The sequence below is a fragment of the Macadamia integrifolia genome, chromosome 10, assembly GCF_013358625.1.
Source record: "Macadamia integrifolia cultivar HAES 741 chromosome 10, SCU_Mint_v3, whole genome shotgun sequence".
Classification (NCBI taxonomy): Eukaryota; Viridiplantae; Streptophyta; class Magnoliopsida; order Proteales; family Proteaceae; genus Macadamia; species Macadamia integrifolia.
This window is the reverse complement of record NC_056566.1, coordinates 21826105-21846159: the sequence shown is the minus strand read 5'-3', so window position 1 is coordinate 21846159 and position 20055 is coordinate 21826105. Positions and strand designations below refer to the sequence as shown.

The following is a 20055-nucleotide window of genomic DNA, read 5'->3' as shown; positions in this document are numbered from 1 at the left end:
GTCTTGTTATGTTGGTTTTGGCAAGGGTTATAGAACAATGGCCATGGATTCGTGGGAGGTGTGTGTAATGCTTTATGATATTGTTGTTTCCAAGAAAAGCTAACTTCGTTCCTAATTATTATGTAATATCAATTGTGTGTGAATTGTGGTGTGCAAAAAATTAATGTTAAAAAAAAAAAAATCAATTATATATATACCAAAGTGATAGGAAGGGCATCCTATGTTTATCAAGCTCCACTCTAAGTACATTTTTTCTTATTATTTTGAACATTTTGATTTATTGGCTAAATATTAATTGATATTTCTCCTTTTTGAACATGTGGGTCATCTGACGAAATCGTTTTTTATACATAAATTGGCATGGCATGAGATATTTCCCTAGACTCAGTAAAAATAAAATACATGTCATTTACATTGAAGAACAAAAGTTGTGAAAATCTAGTTACAAGAGGATAGGTTTGAAGGCTTGAAGTTAGTGGTACTTGAGCACTTGAGCCTAGCCCTTATCAAACCTCCATTTTGCCATGTGTCTAGGTGTGGGGAATTATTTCAACCACAAGAAATTTTGGATGAGAGTTGAGAGTTTTTTGAAAACTTTGTCTGATGTAAATAGTGTCAAATGACTCGATGTATTTTTTCTTTTGTTATTATTGTATTGGAAAGTCTAGACTTTAGACCATGATATCTTATCACTGCTAGACAAAACAACTTTTGGTGTTCGGGTATGTACTGTTGAGAGCCTATCTTTGCCTATGAAAGTTGAGGGTATGGTAAAGGGGTTTGGAAAATTACATGATTACCCACTTTTGGGTTTTTCTTAACAAAATTACCCATCAAAAATTTCAGTTAACAAAAATATCCAAAATTAGGTTTCCCTTTACGAAATTACCCATTTAAAGTTTAAGTTAACAAAAATACTTAAAATTGAGTTTGGGTTTACAAAACTACCCACTCAAAGTTTTAGTCATAAAAAAATACATGATTATATGTGGAAGATGAAGAATCACTATTTTAGGTAGTTTTGTAAACCCAAACCTGATTTTGGGTATTTTTGTTAATTAAAACTTTTGGTGGGTAGTTTTGTAAACTCAAACCTAATTTTGAGTATTTTTGTTAACCAAAATTTTTTGTCGGTAGTTTTGTAAAGGGAAACCAAGAAATGGGTAATCATGTAATTTTTCATTTTTTTGGGGGGGGGGGAATGCGTAGGGAACATGAGTAGAATGAATGCTGGAAATGAACAATTTGCAGTGTTGAAAGCCCCCCCTGCCATGAAAGTAGCAAGGGGGACAAATAAGCCTACCTTGTCTTGCTACCTATGATTGCCTTGTGGACTCTGTCGACGGAGTACCACTCATTGCACGGCTAAGGGAATAATAGTCTTGCCGTGAGAGAAAGAAGAGTAGAATATGAGAATTGGATCCCAAAGAAAAGCTAAAAATAGTCTTTGAGCATAACACATTTGCACCCTTGAAGGTAAAGTACATGGCATCTACACTGGAACATTAGTCATTGAAATCCATAAGAATAGTGGGGTGTTTGATTCAGTAAATCTTTGGAATGACATTCTTTAGAATGATAATTTTTAATTTTTTGAGTTGTTTGGTTCCACTAAGATGACCCTCATAAGTGAGCATCCTATTTCCCATGAATGACCATATTATAAAGGATGTGTTCAAAATATGAGTTTACCTCAACACTTAAACTCAGATTTGAGCAACCTTTTTACCACCTAGTATAAAAGAAAAAAACGGAAAGATGTTATCTATGGAAGCCAATATCTCAACCCGCGAGAAACATGTGCTAGCCTTAAGGCAACCAAACGATTTTTTAAAAATAAATATAATTCGAAAGAATATTTATCAAAGGATTGACAATCATATCCGATACATACATCATTTGATTTACCGAACCAAACACCCTTTACCTTTCTAAGAAAGGAGAACGAAGGCAGGGAAGGGGAAATGGAGTCAACTTGGAAGTTGCAAGATGGAACAACTCCAACGATGTGACTTTCCACATTAAATAGCTTCCAATAGCAGGTAACGTTTCCTATGCTCCATTGGTTACTTTATTGGAATTAATTGGAAACTTGGAAGTGAATGTTGGACCCAAAATTATCTTAAATGTACAGTCAAAAACTTTTCCAAGAAAAAGAAATGTAATTTCAATCACAAAAAAGGACACATTTTTGTATCTTCTAGGTATCCATCTAGGGTTCAAAAACACGGAATCAGGATCTCTTTTAAACTCTGAATTGCGGGAAAATCAAATACCCAACTCAAGAACTCGATTTGGCCGAGCAATTCAATTACTGGGAGATACAGGAATACTTCTACAGTGAAGAGTTTCTGCTTTGCGCTTAAGTTTTGAACTTCCATTGCCCTGAAGCTCTGACCCTCTTGTTAACAGTGTACAGAGAGAGATGGGTGGATGTTTATCGGACACAAAGGGAGGACAACAGGCCGTAGGTGGGGGACAACAAACGCCCATGCCCATGACCGACGTAAGAGCTGCTGAACCCAATGACGCAATTGACTACTTCTTCAGGTCTCGCGGTTATCATGGCCTCCTCACCCAACTCGAGGTATATATTTAATTACTATTCATCTGGGTTCTCTCTTCTTTACCCAAAAAAAGACTAGAACACAAAAAGAAAGAGAAAATAAAGACTAAAGTTAAGAGGGATTACTGTTTCCACTGCGCTCCTGCTAACATGTTGCCTCGATTTGCAATATTTATATTAGAAGTTGAGGGGATGATTCATGCTATACCGCAGTTGAAATTTTTGTAGAATTGATTATGGCATTGACATGGGTTTCATGTCCATTGTTCAGGAACATATGATACTGCATGAGGTCTTCTCCTAAATGGAAAGACAATATGAATGACCGATATATTGACATGTAACATTCATCTTGTGTAGCCACACTCATGTATTGGAATTTGAGAACATCATTCCTTGATATTTAGGCGCTAGCAATACTATGAATTTGTACTAGATGGTTCGAACACTAGCATTTAAAATTAAAAATTGTCCCTACAACTGAAAATTCGGTTTATGTTATTGAACTGGAGAATTGACTTTTTATCTTTTTGGAATTTGAAATTTTGACTATTTTTGTTAGATTCATTAGTGGGGTGTTCCTTAATTGTGAACGGTATCTTAAGTAAATTGTGAAATAATTATAATATCATTTACTTGAATGAGATTAGGTATAAACCAGTGTTGTTCCTGGGTGCTTTTACTGAAATATTCCGAACAAAGGGGGTATTTTGAAACAAATCTACCTCCAAGTTTCCATTGAGATATTCAAGTTCTATATTGAAGCCCGTCTGAGTTCGTGGGAGACATGTGACTTTAAAGACTGTGTTGAACAAGGCTTTGGTCAAAAATCAAAACACATCAAAACCCATTGAATGATACCATTTCAAGCCCAGATTTTGTCTCGGTTTCTTACGAGACGAAGATGTTGAACCATGATTATACGCATTAATATGTATTATCAGTCTATGTGCAATGGGTTGTCCTAAGGTTATACCTTAAAGCGTCTTCAACTAGGGACAATATTGGGCATACTTGTCATAGGATTGTCACATTGTATATTTCGCAGAATGTGATTCAAGAATATAGACGTGAGCATTCATACTATGTGTGTTGGACGTGATCTAAGTGAGAGTTTTGTACGGATCGTCGTCGGTTGTTTATGCAACAAAGGTTTCTGATTGTTTTTTGTCCCACTACCTGAGAGTTTCCTACTGCTGCAGATATACTTTGTCCATCTTAGTTTTTCCAGTGGCCAATGCCTACACCGACTATATATCGGTAGGCTAGATTTGTGATGTGTATATGTGAGTGGAGAGGATGCTTAACAAGGAATATGGTTCCTAATTAGGGAGTATCTCAAGAGAATTTACTGACAATGATTTACAAAATTCCGAGCTTGATAACAGTTTTGTAAATTGTATACCATTTTATTTAAATATTATTATTATTAATAATTATGTTAAACAATATTATAAGTGTTTTATGTCCAATCAATGGTCGAGATTCTCTGTATTAGTTGTTTTGACGGATTAGGGTTTTCGATGGTTGTATTTTCCGTATTTGAAAATCCGCTATGCGATGCTGTAAAAGTGGAGGGACTTAAATGTATTGTTTTCTATCACTCAAGGGTTTACATGTTATTTTCAATTGTTGCTACACTAGTTATTAATTAGAGTTATTTGTTGGGTAAATAATACTAAATATTGGAGATGAGTTAGACTGGCCTTGTGCAACCTCAATGGGAACACACCAATTGGCTGGCACACTGAGCATGAGAGATGATGAGATGGTATTCTATATATACGTAGCTAGGGAGGAGAGATAGGAAAAATCAATTGCTAACCTACTATTTAGGCTTTTAAGAATCCCCAAAAATCATGGCAACCTTTCTTTCTCCTCCAGTTCTTCTCTATCCTCTCTCTTCAGGTTTTGAGAGCTAGGGTTTGTGAAACCATAATTTGGGAAGAACATCTCCGCTACGTTGATCTCCGTTGCCCATGCAGAGTAGCCAGTTTAAGTGTTGCAATCCTTCTAAGAACCTGAACTTGTAGGTTTTGAGGTAACCCTAAACCCTCTTGTATGTATTTACTCAAACCTGTATTGCATGTTCCAAGGTGTGGGGTTGCAAAATTTTTATCGGGCATTCCCCACTGCCAACAATATCATGCCTACTGCAGCCTTTTCTTGGCCTTATTTTTTGTTATTTAGTTTCTTTTGTAAAAACATTAATATTTTTTCTACATTGTGAATCTTATAGCAATAAGGTATCTTGCTGCCTTTAGGTCTAACAATTGGATGCTAGCTCTTGTTGTTCTAGTTATTCTAGTGAATCCTGTATTTTTCCCCCTTTGATAAAATGAAACATACAAGAAGGTTGTTATTGTTTTGTCAATGACATTTAGGATATGGCCTATTTTAAAAAATCTTCTGGTGGTGAGCTTTGAGGACGGACCTTGGTCCAACGGTAAGGTTGCTTTATTATGACCAAGTGGTCAGTTCGAGTCAGGAAACAAACTCTCCGCGAAGCGGGGTAAAGCTGTGTACATTATGACCCTCCCTAGACCCTGCAGTGTTGGGAGCCTCATGGACTGGGTACATCCTTCTGGTGGTTGGCTTTGTATTAACTGGAGAATCATCAAATATGACATGAGTTAACTTTAAAGATGCATGGCAATATGGCATGGGAAAAACTAAAGTTGAAGTATGGTATCATTGCTATATTTATATCCTTGAGTTCTTAAAATAGTTCTGTACCTGTTTTCCAGATCTTTGCTCATGTGGGCTTAGGAGTATCCACATCTGCTGATCATAGAGTAGCTAGCATGTGTGATTCAACTTACTTAGAATAATTTGAATATGAGTTTAGTTTTACTCTTGGTTTGGTTTATCTTTCTGTATATCCTCTTTGTGACCATTTATTTCTTATTTCTTGTTGTTTAAGTGTTCTTTTTGTCCTCATTGGTACATTTCCCGTCCATTTGGTTCTGTCTACTGAAGACTGTCAATTACTATGTAACAATGGACTAAACTGCAAATGCTCATTGCAGTTATCATTATCTGCTGCAAATTTACGTGATCGGGACATCTTTTCAAAGGTATACTTTCGTTGCTAAGAAATTTTTGGGTTCAATTAAGAGAAACTTCTTAGGTGTTACTTTATATCAATTGTTGTATTGTCTTATACCATTGGAAGAATGATAGTTCCGTAATTGTATTGTGTAGTCTATTATTTGTTCACCATTCTTTGTTTAATATGATTATGGTTTAATTTTCTCTTTCTCTTGTGGGAATGAAATGATTGGATTATCTAGCATTTCTAGCCTGTACTGAAATTTATAGCGTCAACATGTACGCTTTTTTTTTTTTTTTTGTGAATAGCAATACAATTTATTGAGAAAGAGAGAAAAGGCTTAAATATGAATAAAATACAATAAAACCAATAGTGCGTCCCCTTACATTATTGTGTCAGGTTTTTTACCCTCAATCTCTAATATGCATAAGACCCTCATGACACCGTGCTTGGCTCAATCATCAGCTGGGGAATTTGCTGACCTAAGCGCCCACTTGACTCAGATTTTCCGAGGAGAGTTGCTGTGGTCCTTTCTAATAAAACAAGCTAACTTCCATTGGCTTCCCCTCTTCAATGCGAAGAGTGGTTTGCATTGTGGCTTTTCTGCACTCATTTGAAATCAATGGCGTTACACTGAAAGTATGAAAGAGAGAGGATTAGGGAGGGGACTTTTGAATCACAGTTTCCTTTTTTCACCCCCTCTGCCTCTTTGATTGCATTGGAGGAACCCCTACTGATTTAGAATCTAAAGAGGATTAGGTTTGAGGGTTGCAGATGCCCTGGGTCTAGGTTTAGGAAGTGTCTTTTTTTTTTTTTTTTTTTTTTTGAAAAATTGGTTGAAATCTGAAGGGTTTACTTGCAGGCTGTTGGTAGAAACAGGTTTTGTTTATTGATCTGAGTATTGGTAATAAATCGTGATGAATTTGTTTATTGATCTGAGTATTGGTAATAAATCGTGATGAATTAAGGATCAAATAGAAGGAAAGGAATAAGCAAGGGTTTGATAATGCAGGGTTTTAAGGGTGGTATGTTTGCTTTAACGCTGGGTTTAAAGGTGTTCAACAGATTTTGTGCAAGAGGATGATGATAGAAAGGTTCATAAGTGGTTTGTCGGTGGTTGGGAATGTATTTATACTAAAGTTCTAAATTTTGGGATAGCAGGGTTTGAAAACTAGGGGTTGAGATGGTTGTTTTGTGCTATGAAAGCTTGTAGAGAACAGGAGGGGAAATTTAATAAGAAAAAAGGTAGAAGAAGAGAAAATTAGAATTACTTGCTAGAACCACTACCTGGAGCATTTTTTGGCATCACACGTAGCACCATGAAGGCATCTCGGTGTTCTTCAATAGATGTGTAAAACCGAAGGATATTTCAATCCTTTCATATCAAGCATTCAAGCCCCATTTTTTCTGCTTCACTGATTCATACTATATAAAGAAAACAGAGCTCAATTTGACAATGCAGAATGAATCTAAAATAGGAATGAAGAAAACTAAGTAAACAAATAAAAAATTGAAATTCAAATTTCATGAAACACCTCTACCAACCTAGCAAGACATTAAATAATTTAACATTTTTTTCTGTTGAATGACAAGGATCTTTGCATATTAAAAATTCAACAACCAAACATGTCAGCAATCCCTGCTGCACCTGATAGTTTGACATCCTATTCCACTTGGTCCTCTGAGCAACCCAGTGCACAAGGCTCCCGCTACTGCAGGGTCTGGGAGGGGGCTAAGCATGCAGCCTTACCCCCTGCTTCGCAGAAGAGGCTGTTTCCAAGTCTCAAATCTATTCCACTTGGTCCATTAGACTCAAATCTGGTCTTGTGTTGGCCCCATGTATGACTTCACCTTTTGTGGAAAGAGGCCTGCCATAATTCCTTTTCTGCACTGCTGATTATCATCTACCACCCAATATGCAGTTTGGTTGCTCATTTTAGCAGAGATGTTTGGAACCTAACTAGATTCTGTTACAGTTATCATCTTCATCCTAAAGACTAAGAAGCCTGGAATGGTTGCTCAAATAATATACCATTGCCATGATATTGGGTTTGTTTAATATGCAAATGAAGGATCAATCTCTTAAAGAATCATATCACCGGCATAAACAACTTTGAACTATGTATGTAGATAGCTGTCTTATCGTTAATTCTATGAAGTGAGAAAAATTGCAACTTCTCAAAATAACATACCTTCAGCTTCCTCAGTGATGATGGAATTGCTAGAGCCATCAGCTAGATGCATCCTTGAGAGTTCATTGCACCATAATCTCTCTCGTTTGTCATTCTTTCTCATAAGTAAACTCTTTATTGATTTTTAATTTCTCCTAATTCTTACTGGTTTCTTTCCAGTGCCTCATTGATTAGGTTTTTGCTAGGCAATTATCATTTTCAGTTATGTAATGAACCACGATTTGAGATTCACTTTTAGTTCAGATGCATTGTTGGTTCATAGAAATATTCCACTTCATGTCTAAATGGCACAAACATGTGAAGGAATATGTTTCATAGTTTTGATTGGAACACTGAAACTTTCAGATACCTAGTCCAACTTCATATTTCTAAGGTTAAAGGTCGTATAAATAGTTGATATGTAACTGTAAATCCTGTAATCTTATTAGCTAACCTCTCAACTTATTGCAGTTCTTCCTCTATATCCTCAGCTGTATTTAAAATTTTGTCCAATTGAATTGTGCATGCTTTATATTTGAAGTATTTATTGGCCAGAGCTTTCAATATTCTGTCTTGTTACTCTATCAGATTGTCACTACTTAAGTGCACATGTTTGTACAAGTTGCTTGACTTTATTCCTGTTCTTATTTACTCTCTCTCTCTCTCTCCCCCCACCTTGTTTTACAGAGTGACCCTATTGCCGTAGTGTATACAAAGAAAAGGGATGGAACACTTGAGGAACTTGGTCGTACGGAAGTAATTATGAACACGCTCGACCCTGTTTGGATTGAAAAAATTCCTATTGCTTATCAGTTTGAGATTGTTCAGCCATTAGTGTAAATTTTTCACCATCCTCAAAATTGCTTATTATTTGTGTAGACACATATGGTTGTGTTCCATTTTATCCAATACTTATTCTTTACCCTTCTCCCCCCCTCCCCCTCCCTTTTGGTGCACCTCATTTTCAGGTTTCATGTGTTTGATGTTGACACCAAATATCACAATTTACCTGTGAAGGTATCCTATGTTCTGGTTTTGATATAATATTTTGCTTGACTGCAGTGAACTAAAATTTTGAGCTGAGATATACACTATGGCAAGCCTTAAACTGGTTTGTTTGAATTTTTTGATTGATGGAGATTCCTTTGTGGTCAGCCATTAGGCAGTTTTGCCTTTTCATATTGCTTTCTTCATCTTTCATTTGTATTGTTTCATTGTTCATTTCTCATATATTTCTCTTTGTCTTTTTTCATCTCTTCCCCACCCCCTCTCTGTTTTAGAATGCAGTTTTCCTTACTTTATGTGTTTGGATCCATGTAGCCAACCTCATTAAGTTGGAATAAGGCTTAGTTTGTTGTTATTGTTGTGGGCCCCATCTGATCATGTCACATGGCAAAACAGGTGACCATGGAGAGAGTCGTGACTTTAATTTTAAACCAATTTTTGAATCATAAATACGTGTAAGAATTTTTTATATGTGAACAAATTTTTAAATGATAAATATCGACCATGAAGATGTTTTGTTTATAAAATCAGTGCATAGTATTTCTGATGATAGGTATTCTTTTATCTAGTTAAAGTCAGGATTTTATCCTTGTTAATAAATTACTAGTCTTTCGGATGATGAAGTTTGTACTTATTATATTCTGTTTTCCTGCAGACGCTGAGGTTGAACGAGCAAGAATTCCTTGGAGAAGCTAGTTGTGTTCTGTCAGAGGTAGGTTGCAGTATATTCTTGAGTGTTGACCTGGAATATCATGAATGATTCAGCACATAGTTCCACTCTGAATTGTTCTTACGTGATGACATGTTGTGCTCACAAGAACTTGAACTCTTGTGAGCTTCAGAATGGGTATGAGGCTTGTAGAATAAATTTAAGGTGCTGCATTATCTCACCAAGATGAGATGTAAGTGGTTTTGTATATATCACCTATAATAGCCAGTTATATACATGCTCTGTGTCTGTGGGACTCAAAGCAAGATTTCATTTCACTGTTAATACATAAATGTATGTATGTAATAAGTGTCTTTAACTGAATATTATGTTTAGTTTTTGAAGTAGGTATTGTACCTGCACTGGATTTTGACATCTTTACTTGTATCTGTGTCAATGGTGTTTATGTACATACTATGTTGTAATGAATGCAAACTTGGGTTTATATCACATCCGTGCATCCGCATGAGAACTATTGCATGTGATCATACTTAACAGTATAGATTTTTGCTAAATGGCAGATAGTGACTAAACAGAGTAGGAGTCTGACGCTTCATCTACATAACAGAAATGGGCATGGAGGCATGAAAAGATTAGGAACAGTTACTGTCCGTGCAGAGGAAACAAATGCTTCGAGGGAAGCTGTCGAGATGATGCTCCGTTGTTCTCACTTGGATAACAAGGATCTCTTCTCTAAAAGTGTGAGCAACTATCCTTTTTAAGGCTTTGATATTATTCAGAGGTTTATGGGCATATTCTTCTTATAACTATCAGCACCAACATCATCATCACTGTTACTATTACTGTTATTAAAGTAAGGGAACGGTTTTCCGGGAAGCATGTCCGTTATGGAATCCATGGACAGTACCAATATCTGTCACATGCTGGTCGGATGGAGCTGAAATTTTATGGAAAGATAGACCCCAAGGTCTCCTGCTCACATGCAAGTTTCAGCCCAAACGGAGTTGGTCAAGTACAACATAAGCTTTTAAATCCGAGAAAAGTGGAACTTATTGAAAAGAATAGATGGCTGAAAATGCAAGTGGAATATGCAAATTCATGGGAGATTGTATGACTGCATTTGAGCCGGAAAATTTACACATGGCCAATCCAAACCCTTTCTTACAATATTCCATGATTTAGATTTACCACATCACCCTTCCACATGGCACAACAAGGTGAGCAATGAAGAGATACCACATATCTCGACTGTGGTGTCCAGAAAAACTTTTGCCTTAAAATGGTGATTATTATTTCTCTTAGAAGTTTATGAACAGCTATTCTTTTAAAGTTTTACATTAGTCTGAGGTTTATGGCATTCTTTTCTTGTTACTGACATGGTCATCATCGCTATTGTTGTTGTTACTCTCATGGAAAGCTTTTTGTTCCTTTGCAAAGCTTCTCTACAGGGGTGAGGGACACCTATTTGGCCCCTAGAAAACCTACCCTCTTATCATTATCATTCTTATTATTGTTGTTATTATTTAATTTTATTATTGTCATCATTTTTATCTTTCTCTTCATGTAGGACCCTTTCTTGAGAATTTCTAGAATTGTTGAGAGTGGTGGTGCTATTCCAATTTGCAAGACGGAAGTGGTTAATAACAACTTAAATCCTACTTGGAAGCCCCTCCGGCTGACCATGCAGCAATTTGGAAGCAAGGCAAGCTTCTTACTTTCCTTGTTTCTCCAATAGATTTATATAACTCGAAAAAGTGAAAGTACTCCTGTTATGTGACTTGCTTCCTGACATTGTGCCAATTCTATGTAGGATAACCCACTGGTTATAGAGTGCTTTGATTTCAATGACAGTGGCAAGCATGAACTTATAGGGTAATTGATGAATGCATTGTGCTGATTGCTTTTGATCTAATTCTGCGCATTCCTTTTTGTGCATCAAATCTAACGTATGCTACTTTGTTTTGATTTTCTTTCATCAGACAACTTCAAAAATCAGTAGCTGACTTGGAGAAAATCTACAAGGAAAAAATTGGAGTTAACTTTCATTTGCCACCTTCTTTTCACCATGGCCATGAGAAGGTTGTTGTCCAATCTTGCTGGAAAGTTAGCCACATCTTAAGTGAAGTTGTCATATTTAACCAGATTTGCAACTATTTGTCCACAGATTTTGAAAGGCCAACTGTTTGTGGATGGGTTTTCTGAGAAAATAGTGTACAGTTTCCTGGATTACATTTCTAGTGGCTTTGAGCTTAACTTTATGGTTGCTGTTGACTTCACAGGTAGATAACTTCAAATGGTGTCAAACATATTTTCCTTTGGTGTTTGTTGCAAATTTATTCTGTTGATGATTTTAATCTCTTATCTTTCTATAGCTTCAAATGGAAATCCCCGGCTCCCAGAATCCTTGCACTACATTGATCCTTCAGGTCGATTAAATGCTTACCAGCAGGTAAAAGATCATATCTTGTTTCATCTATTTTTACAGAGTGAGGGCTATGGGACCCCCACTACATGATGGTGGGATCCCTAGTAGATTTCCCATTGAAAGATTTGCGTTGAACAGTTAATACATAAACATTTGATAAATTGACAAATAATTGTGTTCATAATTATTTGCACTGGTTTTTATGACTTGACTTGCATAAAGCTACTTCAGAACTTACAATTATCTAGTTGATTCCGTTAGTCTGGACTCTGGAGCCATTACCTTTGCAACATGATGGCTTTGTTTTTACTGGCTCTACATTTATTCTGTAGGATTATTGTTTTTCATTGACCTTGTAAAAGTTTTCATGCATCAATATTATAATTATAATGGATGCAATCTTATTGTCTCATTGCTAACTGACTTCAACACAGGCTATAATGGAGGTTGGAGATGTCATCCAATTTTACGATTCCGACAAGCGTTTTCCTGCTTGGGGTTTTGGTGGAAGGCTAAGTGATGGTGTTGTCTCTCATTGTTTTAACTTGAATGGAAATGCTATAGATAGTGAGGTAAGAAGTCACATTTTTATTCTTGGTTACTTCTCTTATGTTCTACTTTTGAAGCTGTTGAAGTTGAAAAGTCTGTGGAACTGTCCAGTGCTTAGTTCTTGGTGTGGGTCTAATCACTCTCTGATTACGAACATTGTCTTTCAAGTAACTCAGCCCTGCAGATTGCATGTCTTCCACTGCGCTGAGATATGTAGTTTATTGTATGGAGTCTTCATCATGCTCGATTTGTCATTGTGCTCTGTTGCTGAGACATTTAGGTAGTTCATGACCAGATTAGTCCCACTTCTCTGATTAGTCTGTTTATTATGCATGATATCTCCAGCTTTCGCTGAGAAAAACTGGGTTTTCTCTGTAATTTTTCTGCTATTTGTGGTTGTGGCATTTTGCAACCCAGCCCGACAATGGTTCTCAGAAGTGAAGTTGTCAGTTTTTGTTGAATCCGGACAAAGTTTTTGGTTAGCCAGTTGTTACAATTCACTCTACAGGTGGAAGGAGTTAGTGGCATCATGTCTGCTTATGCAAACACACTACGTACTGTTGCTCTTGCCGGGCCCACTTTATTTGGGCAAGTTATCAACAGAGCTGCACAAATTGCAAGCCAGACTTTCTCACGCAAGTACTTTGTTTTGCTCATCATTACGGTAAAGAATGACATGGCTTCTAGTTACATTTATCTTTGTCTTCCCTCATTTTTTATGTAGATAATAAAGTAATCCAGGATTTTTTTAGGATGGAGTGCTTACTGATCTTCAAGAAACTAAAGATGCTCTTGTAAGGGCATCCGATCTACCATTGTCCATTCTTATTGTTGGAGTGGGAGGTGCAGATTTTAAAGAAATGGAGGTACAAATACAATTCTTATCGAGCTTTTAGCCTTCCAAGTTATATCCTGTTTCCAGGGTTTCAATTAATCAATCTTTCTGTTAAGGTCATCAAATTTCCAACCGTATAATGGTTTGGTGAATGCGATTAAAAATCAGAAAGAAAATGTAAACTATACAAATTTCTTGTATTTTGGCAGATCCTTGATGCTGATAAGGGACATCGATTAGAGAGTTCTACAGGACGGGTAGCCACACGCGACATCGTGCAGTTTGTTCCAATGCGTGAGCTGCATGGTGGGTGTTTAAGTTTTAATTTTCTGCGCACTCTTTTCTGGTTCGTTTTACTTAATACCCATGCTCAGATGGTATAGTGTGGTTGTTATTGTTTGGTTTGTGATCAAATCCCATCATCTATTAGGCCAGAATGTAGAGGATCTCTTAACAATATATAACTATTCTCTTCCAAGGAAAAATGGGCAAAGAGAAGAAAACCAAATGTTCAGATGTTCTTGATTATTTAATATGGGAGTTTATTTCTCAGACAATCCTCCATGATATCTTTTAAATTATAGTGAATTGGATGGATAAGATTATCAAATCAAAGTGTTCTTGGGAAGATTGGCAGTGGTGGTTCAAAAAGCAGGATAAATGTGTCTGTCTGCATAATGGTGTCAAGTTATAATAGTTGTATATTTGTAACACCGTTGCTTCTTTGTTGAGTACTCACTCAACTAACAGAAGCCCACATTTTGGCATTGAGGCCCTCCATTACTTAAATACAGGGTAGGGGAAAACTAGCCTCAGCTCATGGCTCAAAAAGGTCAATAGGGCTAGCACTCAAGATTTAAGGGGTGATTTAATCCATGTAAATTAGAAGTGTTTACTAGATTACCATTTCAATTGTTCCCCTTGAAAATTCATGGAAATTATGCTGATTACTGAGAAGGGGGGAAAAAGAAGACCTGGGGGTGGGGGAGGCCTGGGTACTAGCCTACTAGGCAACATTGTCTGACCCATTGATGTGTGTGTGCTTGAATGGTTTTATTTTGCTAACTGGGATTCTTCTATATTTATTATTAGGCGACATTGCGACATTATTTGATGTGTGTGCCTTAATGTGATTCTCCTGTATTTACAGTTACTATTACGCAATTTTTTTTTAATTTTTTTAATTTTTTTTATTTATTTTTAACCCCACTTTGCACTAAGATCATTGTTATGCAGGTGGTCAGATTTCTACTGCCCAAGCCCTGTTGGAAGAACTGCCAGGGCAGTTTTTGACCTACATGCAAGGCAGGGAGATCAAACCAGGTTTTGCCAATGAAGCCCACACTTCCATCCAAGGATAGCTCTTGTCAAGAGTCAAGACTAGTTGATCATCTTGAGGCCTATGTCTATGTGTCAATATTATTGGTGGTGTTAACATGCATTTTGGAGTGCACCCAAAAATGTTGAAAAGTCTGTAATTAGCTCTGGGCTTTCATTTCTGGAGGTTATGTTGACAAGTGATGAAATTCCTGTATAGTTGTAAATGATTTATTTTCCACACATTACGAAGAGTTTCTACCAACTTAACAAAACAGTGTTTTATTCTTCCACCATTTTTGGAACGCAGTCAATGGATGGTAAAGAAAAACATAATAAGACAAAAAGTAGGGAAAAAAGTAATGATGAATTTATGTGTCTTTATTTATTCTTGTCATTTTTTTTTTCAAACCTTTTCCTTTCCTGTCTTCCAAGCATAGCCATGGAAAATGCGGACCAGCTTGTGAATGAAGTTGATACTTGATAGAGCATCAGATGATTGGAGAGAGAGAGAGAGAGAGAGAGAGAGAAAGAGAGAGACCACAGTGGTGGTGGTGGTGGTTCTGGTTCCCATGTTGAAGATATCTCTTGGCTATGTCTGGAATGCATGAAAAAGGACTTACGTTTCCCTTTATCCACTGTGAAGGAGGAATTCCTTCTATCACCATGGACAGCAGTATGACAGTACCATAAGATTGGTGAAGGAGAGGATAGTTTTGACTTTGTCAATAGGGGTGGGAATGTAATGATGATTTAAAGAGTCCAATCATGAGGTCATGCCACTTGTTGAGATTCCTAAAGTATGCGTAAAGAAAAACTTTGTAAAAAATAAGAAAAAAAAAAAACTTGCCAATTAGGTGCATAAAATCTCAGACTATGCAAGGTATGAGAAAACCACACTACCACTTTTGATGTGTGTTAAATATATTTCCACACTCCCTCTCATTGGCCCTCTAGTTTGGGTTTCTTTCGCCTAGAAGATAATAAGGGAAAATGGAAGTTGCATGGTTGCATAACCCCTATGCCAAGACATAAGGGTGTGCAAAATTATCGCTTCATCCCTTGTGAAATAAAAATTCCTTTCATATTGATGACCTTATTCACTCTTATTGGTCCAATATTAAAGCAGAAGTCACATGATCGGGCAACAGGGACAAAAGGTTTTGAGCTTCCTACCAGGTTGCAAAGTATATGCTAGGGATAGATATGTCATTTGATCGGAATAATATGGATGAGACAGCCCACTCTGCCCCTGTAATGCTCAGTCCTGTTTGGAGGGATCATAAACTGGGACCCAGTTTCAGTTGGTTCATTTTCTTGGGTAAACGCGCCCACAATCCGATGGGTTCAAATTCTCTGTGATTAGCAGTGACTGACATGAAGGATCCAACGGCTGCACTGCCTCACCGCAGAGGGTTCTTATGCCAATCCGACGGTTTTTCTCTTGCCTTTTCATCTGAAATTCTGACGGCAGCTGAAGAAGCAAGGCGTGGCGTATAATGCGTATTACGAATGGTCTGAGACTGAGAAGACGGCGCGACGCAGGTTGGAGTTTCGTTGGTTTGAGTGATGAATCATGAGCGAAGCGGTTAATCTGTCATTTTGGTTTGTAAATTTGTTGAAAGTCGCAGTGCAGAGACAAAGAGGCATTGGCTCGTTTAGTTTATGAGGCTTCCGCCTTGAGAATTCTACTTCTTCCGGCGATTTAGTGAAGTTCGGGGGAGGAGAAGTAACCTTCTTCTCGGAAACCAAACATGCCGGGATCACCTGCTTCTGGTAATCTCGCTTTGCTTCCACTTCAGAATTGATGGTCTATGACCTACTGTGTTGCCTAGTCCTAAGTTTTCTGATGGACTTTTTTGATTCAAATTCCGAATGTTTCGTACCTCCAAGCATAGTTTCAATTTCGGGTTTTTAATTTACGAAAAGAAATTTGAATTCGCTAACGGTGCAGTTGATGATGCTTTCCCCAATACCCATGAATAAACAAAGAAAATGTTGCATATCTTGAGCAACATCCATTGATAACCAAACTGAAGAAGAACGTGAAGCTTAATCTAGGATAAAAAAATTAGCATGAACAAATTGAATTAAGCAGCCTTGGGTCCCTTCTTGTGGATCAGGTGATATACCCTTTCAACGAAAGCTCTCACACGACTGGAGGAGAGAGTTGAGTGATAAGGGTTGGAAATCCATGCTTAACACTTAAGGTGCAATCACATTAATTTCATTAATAAGTAGAACCCATTTGCCTAACCCTTCAAAGACAGAGTCTTCAGCCTACTAATTAACTTCCAAAACAGCTCCATATTAAGCCTTTTGGTGTACTTTTTTTTGTTGGATCGGTTTTGGTATACTTTTAACAATTATTGAAAGCTCATTTACTATGATTTGATATGTTCAGGGCCTCTGAAGGTTGAAGAGAAGAAGGGTTCTGTCCTTTCAGCTTCGTATATTGTTTATCACTTCAGTACCAATGGAATTGCTGTTGCCACTGCTACTGGCCTCACTCATCCTTTAGGTTTTGCTTATTCTTCTTCCTTCTTCCTTTTAAAGAAAAATCATTTTTTAAGTCTTCTGACTTGTATGCCTTTCGACGCCATTATGGGGTCAGTGTGGAAAAACAAACAAGCACATTAAAAACATTATCAACATCAATTTCCTTACGATCAGTAGATTTATCAACAGACATTTAGTGGTCTTTCTTGTGGAAATTTTTGGTCTTAAGAATGTTTTTTGCACTTCCAGGTGAAAATTCTATGGATGTAAGTGTCTTACTTGTAGTATAAATTTAGCTTATCAAATTAATATTCTTTGTACAGTTTACCACTGGATTGGATTTTCTTCCATTAACTATTTATTTCCAATTTATTTACTTTTGGCAAAATGTATTTTAGGATGGATCAAAATGTGCCAGTAGTCTTTCGTTCATTATTGGATGAGTTCGGTGGTACAAATGCTTTCTTTTTGTATTTTGAAGTATCCCTGTACCAAGCTATCATATGGGAGAAAACAGTGCAGCAAATCATAGAGACCAGAAACAACAACAAAGATATAGTTCTTTGCAGAAAGTCTAGTCTTTAGTTCAAGTGGGTTATGGTTTTCAGAGGACCTAGCAGTTGTGCTAAACTGCAGTGATTTCCTAAAATTTTTATAAAAATTATGTCACAAGTTGGTCTTGACTCACTGTGCATGTTGAACTTACATATGGTTCTGGCCTTGTTTTTTTGCGGCTTACGGTTTGTATCCTATTGATGTATTTTGTTTCAATGTGGAATGTAGATGTTCTCAAAGTTAGATTGCAAATGCAGCTCGTTGGCGAGAAGGGTCCCTTAATTGGAATGGTATTACGATGCTTTTGGCTGTTATATCATTATTGTATGATTTTTATGATATTTTTCTTAAAGGTTATGAGTTGGGAAATTTGCAGGGAAAACTTTTATCTCAAATACTAAAAATGGAAGGTCCTAAGGCTATGTATCAGGGATTTACACCTGCACTGATGAGATCACTTGTTTATGGAGGTCTACGTCTGAGCTTGTATGAACCATCAAAATATGTCTGTGACAGGGCTTTTGGTTCCACTAATATCTTGGTGAAAATTGCATCTGGTGCATTCTCTGGTGCCATTGCTACTGCTCTGACCAATCCGACAGAAGTCCTGAAGGTTGAAAAGGCTTTTCTGTGAAATTTTCTTTGGATTTATATATTTAGACTCTGTTTACGACTTGTTTCCTTTCAACAGGTGCGACTACAGACGAATTCAAATGTGGAGAAAAGGGGTGTTCTTAGAGAAATGCGTAAAATTGCTTCAGAAGAGGGAATAAAATCTTTCTGGAAGGGGGTTGGTCCTGCAATGGGCAGAGCTGCAATGCTGACTGCATCTCAGCTGGCAACATATGATGAATCCAAGCGGGTCAAGTTCTAAGCATGCTATTTTTCAGTTTGAATTTAAACGAAGTAATTTCAACCGATTCTGAATTGCTTGATTTTTAATTACATTTACACGCTTCCAGGAGTTTATAGAATCCATTTTCATCTTCATATTTCTCAGTTCCACCTTATCTTCGTTTTTTGGATGTAGGCTCTCATTAGGTGGACATCTCTTGAAGAAGGCTTTCATCTCCATTTCATGTATGGTCCTGTTCCCAGCCTTCCCCCTTTCTTCCTTTAATTGTCAACTTGTTTTGGAATTGGAAAAGAAAGAAATGGTTTTGTGCTGTTTCTCTATGTATATTGGAGAATCTATCAAATGCATCCTTTAAGTTTCCCTTTCAGCATAGCTAACTATAATCTGTGCCAGCTCAAGTACCATTGCAGGAGCAGTGAGCACCCTTGCAACTGCACCCATGGACATGATTAAAACCCGTCTCATGCTGCAGCGAGAATCTTATAAAGTTGGTGGTTACAGGAATGGATTTCATTGTGCATACCAGGTGTGTATGTGTTGTCATGTTTTTTGTGGTACAAACTGTTTCTTTTACTCTTGACACTATATGAGGTACTAGCAATTTCATTTATATTATTTTGTGTTGCATGAGGTATTCACCTCTACTGCTTACTCCATGCATCTAAAGTTCTCTTTCCTGTTTATTTAGCAATTTCTTTCTTTGTGATTTTTATGACTATTGGGTTGTCCTCTTTTGGGAGTTGGCCATTATTCCCATTGCTATTGCCCTAGATTTCTTGCTTGTTCCATCTCAAAAGCTAGCTTTTCAAGATTTAAATGTGAAAGATAAATTTCCATGGAATGATACCTTTTATCCCTTTCCTGTCTCATACTTAAATTGTGGTTTCAGGTCATTCTCACTGAAGGCCCTTGGGCACTCTACAAAGGGTGAGACTCTAGACATATTTCTTGTGCTTGTATTCATTTGTGCATGTCATATACAGTTGCGTCCCTGTTCCAACATTCAAGGATTTATAACCTTTTAAAAAATTTCAGGGGGTTTGTAACTTTCGCGAGATTGGGTCCACAAACCATGATAACTTTTCTTGTGTGTGAGAAGCTGAGGGAACATGCTGGCCTGCGGGCTCTCTGATTTACAGGTTCTATCTATTCAAGATTACCAGCTTCATATGGTTTTGATTGAACCCTCAATTTCAAAATGAAACAGCTTTACATGTTGCCAATAAGTTCACATCTGGAGGAGAATGAAGTTGGGTAACTACCATCTTGCTTTTCTGCTTTTGAGTGGATCTGCAGTTTGATTCCACTTAGAGCAAATCCGATTAAGAATGAGATTTCAGGTTGAGCAATTAGATTCTTAACTCTTGATCCTCAATTCTTTTAAATAAATTCTTTTGTAGTATCTGTTGTATTACATGAAACTGATTCCCATCTTTTCCTTAAATTCAAGAATATCTCTAATTGTTGTCATTCTCATTTATCATTTTCAAGTTTGTAACCAAGAAGCTGTAATTTTATATGCTTTTTAAGAATTATGGTTTTCGAGTTTGTAACT

General features: G+C 37.0%; 2 protein-coding genes across 4 annotated transcripts; both read left to right on the top strand.

The window, feature by feature from the left end:
* The first annotated feature begins 1921 nt into the window (after window positions 1-1921).
* Window positions 1922-14960, top strand: LOC122091396 (protein BONZAI 3). Of its 3 annotated transcripts, none has more exons than XM_042661313.1 (17): window positions 1922-2042; window positions 2413-2587; window positions 5596-5643; window positions 8477-8625; window positions 8758-8806; window positions 9450-9506; window positions 10025-10204; window positions 11032-11166; window positions 11275-11336; window positions 11444-11543; window positions 11629-11743; window positions 11837-11913; window positions 12324-12461; window positions 12947-13102; window positions 13191-13304; window positions 13483-13579; window positions 14510-14960. In XM_042661313.1, the coding sequence occupies exons 2-17, from the start codon at window positions 2426-2428 to the stop codon at window positions 14632-14634; spliced, it is 1764 nt and encodes a 587-aa protein (XP_042517247.1). In that variant the 5' UTR covers window positions 1922-2042; window positions 2413-2425; the 3' UTR covers window positions 14635-14960. The 3 variants fall into 3 exon arrangements, with proteins under 3 accessions (XP_042517247.1, XP_042517245.1, XP_042517244.1); XM_042661311.1 differs by having other exon boundaries at window positions 1930-2042; window positions 2205-2587; XM_042661310.1 differs by lacking the exon at window positions 1922-2042 and having other exon boundaries at window positions 2159-2587.
* Window positions 14961-15931: 971 nt separating this feature from the next.
* Window positions 15932-20055, top strand: LOC122091148 (mitochondrial substrate carrier family protein ucpB). The gene is made up of 9 exons (XM_042660987.1): window positions 15932-16366; window positions 16995-17111; window positions 17873-17934; window positions 18021-18257; window positions 18336-18506; window positions 18675-18724; window positions 18894-19026; window positions 19390-19427; window positions 19536-20055. The coding sequence occupies exons 1-9, from the start codon at window positions 16345-16347 to the stop codon at window positions 19630-19632; spliced, it is 927 nt and encodes a 308-aa protein (XP_042516921.1). The 5' UTR covers window positions 15932-16344; the 3' UTR covers window positions 19633-20055.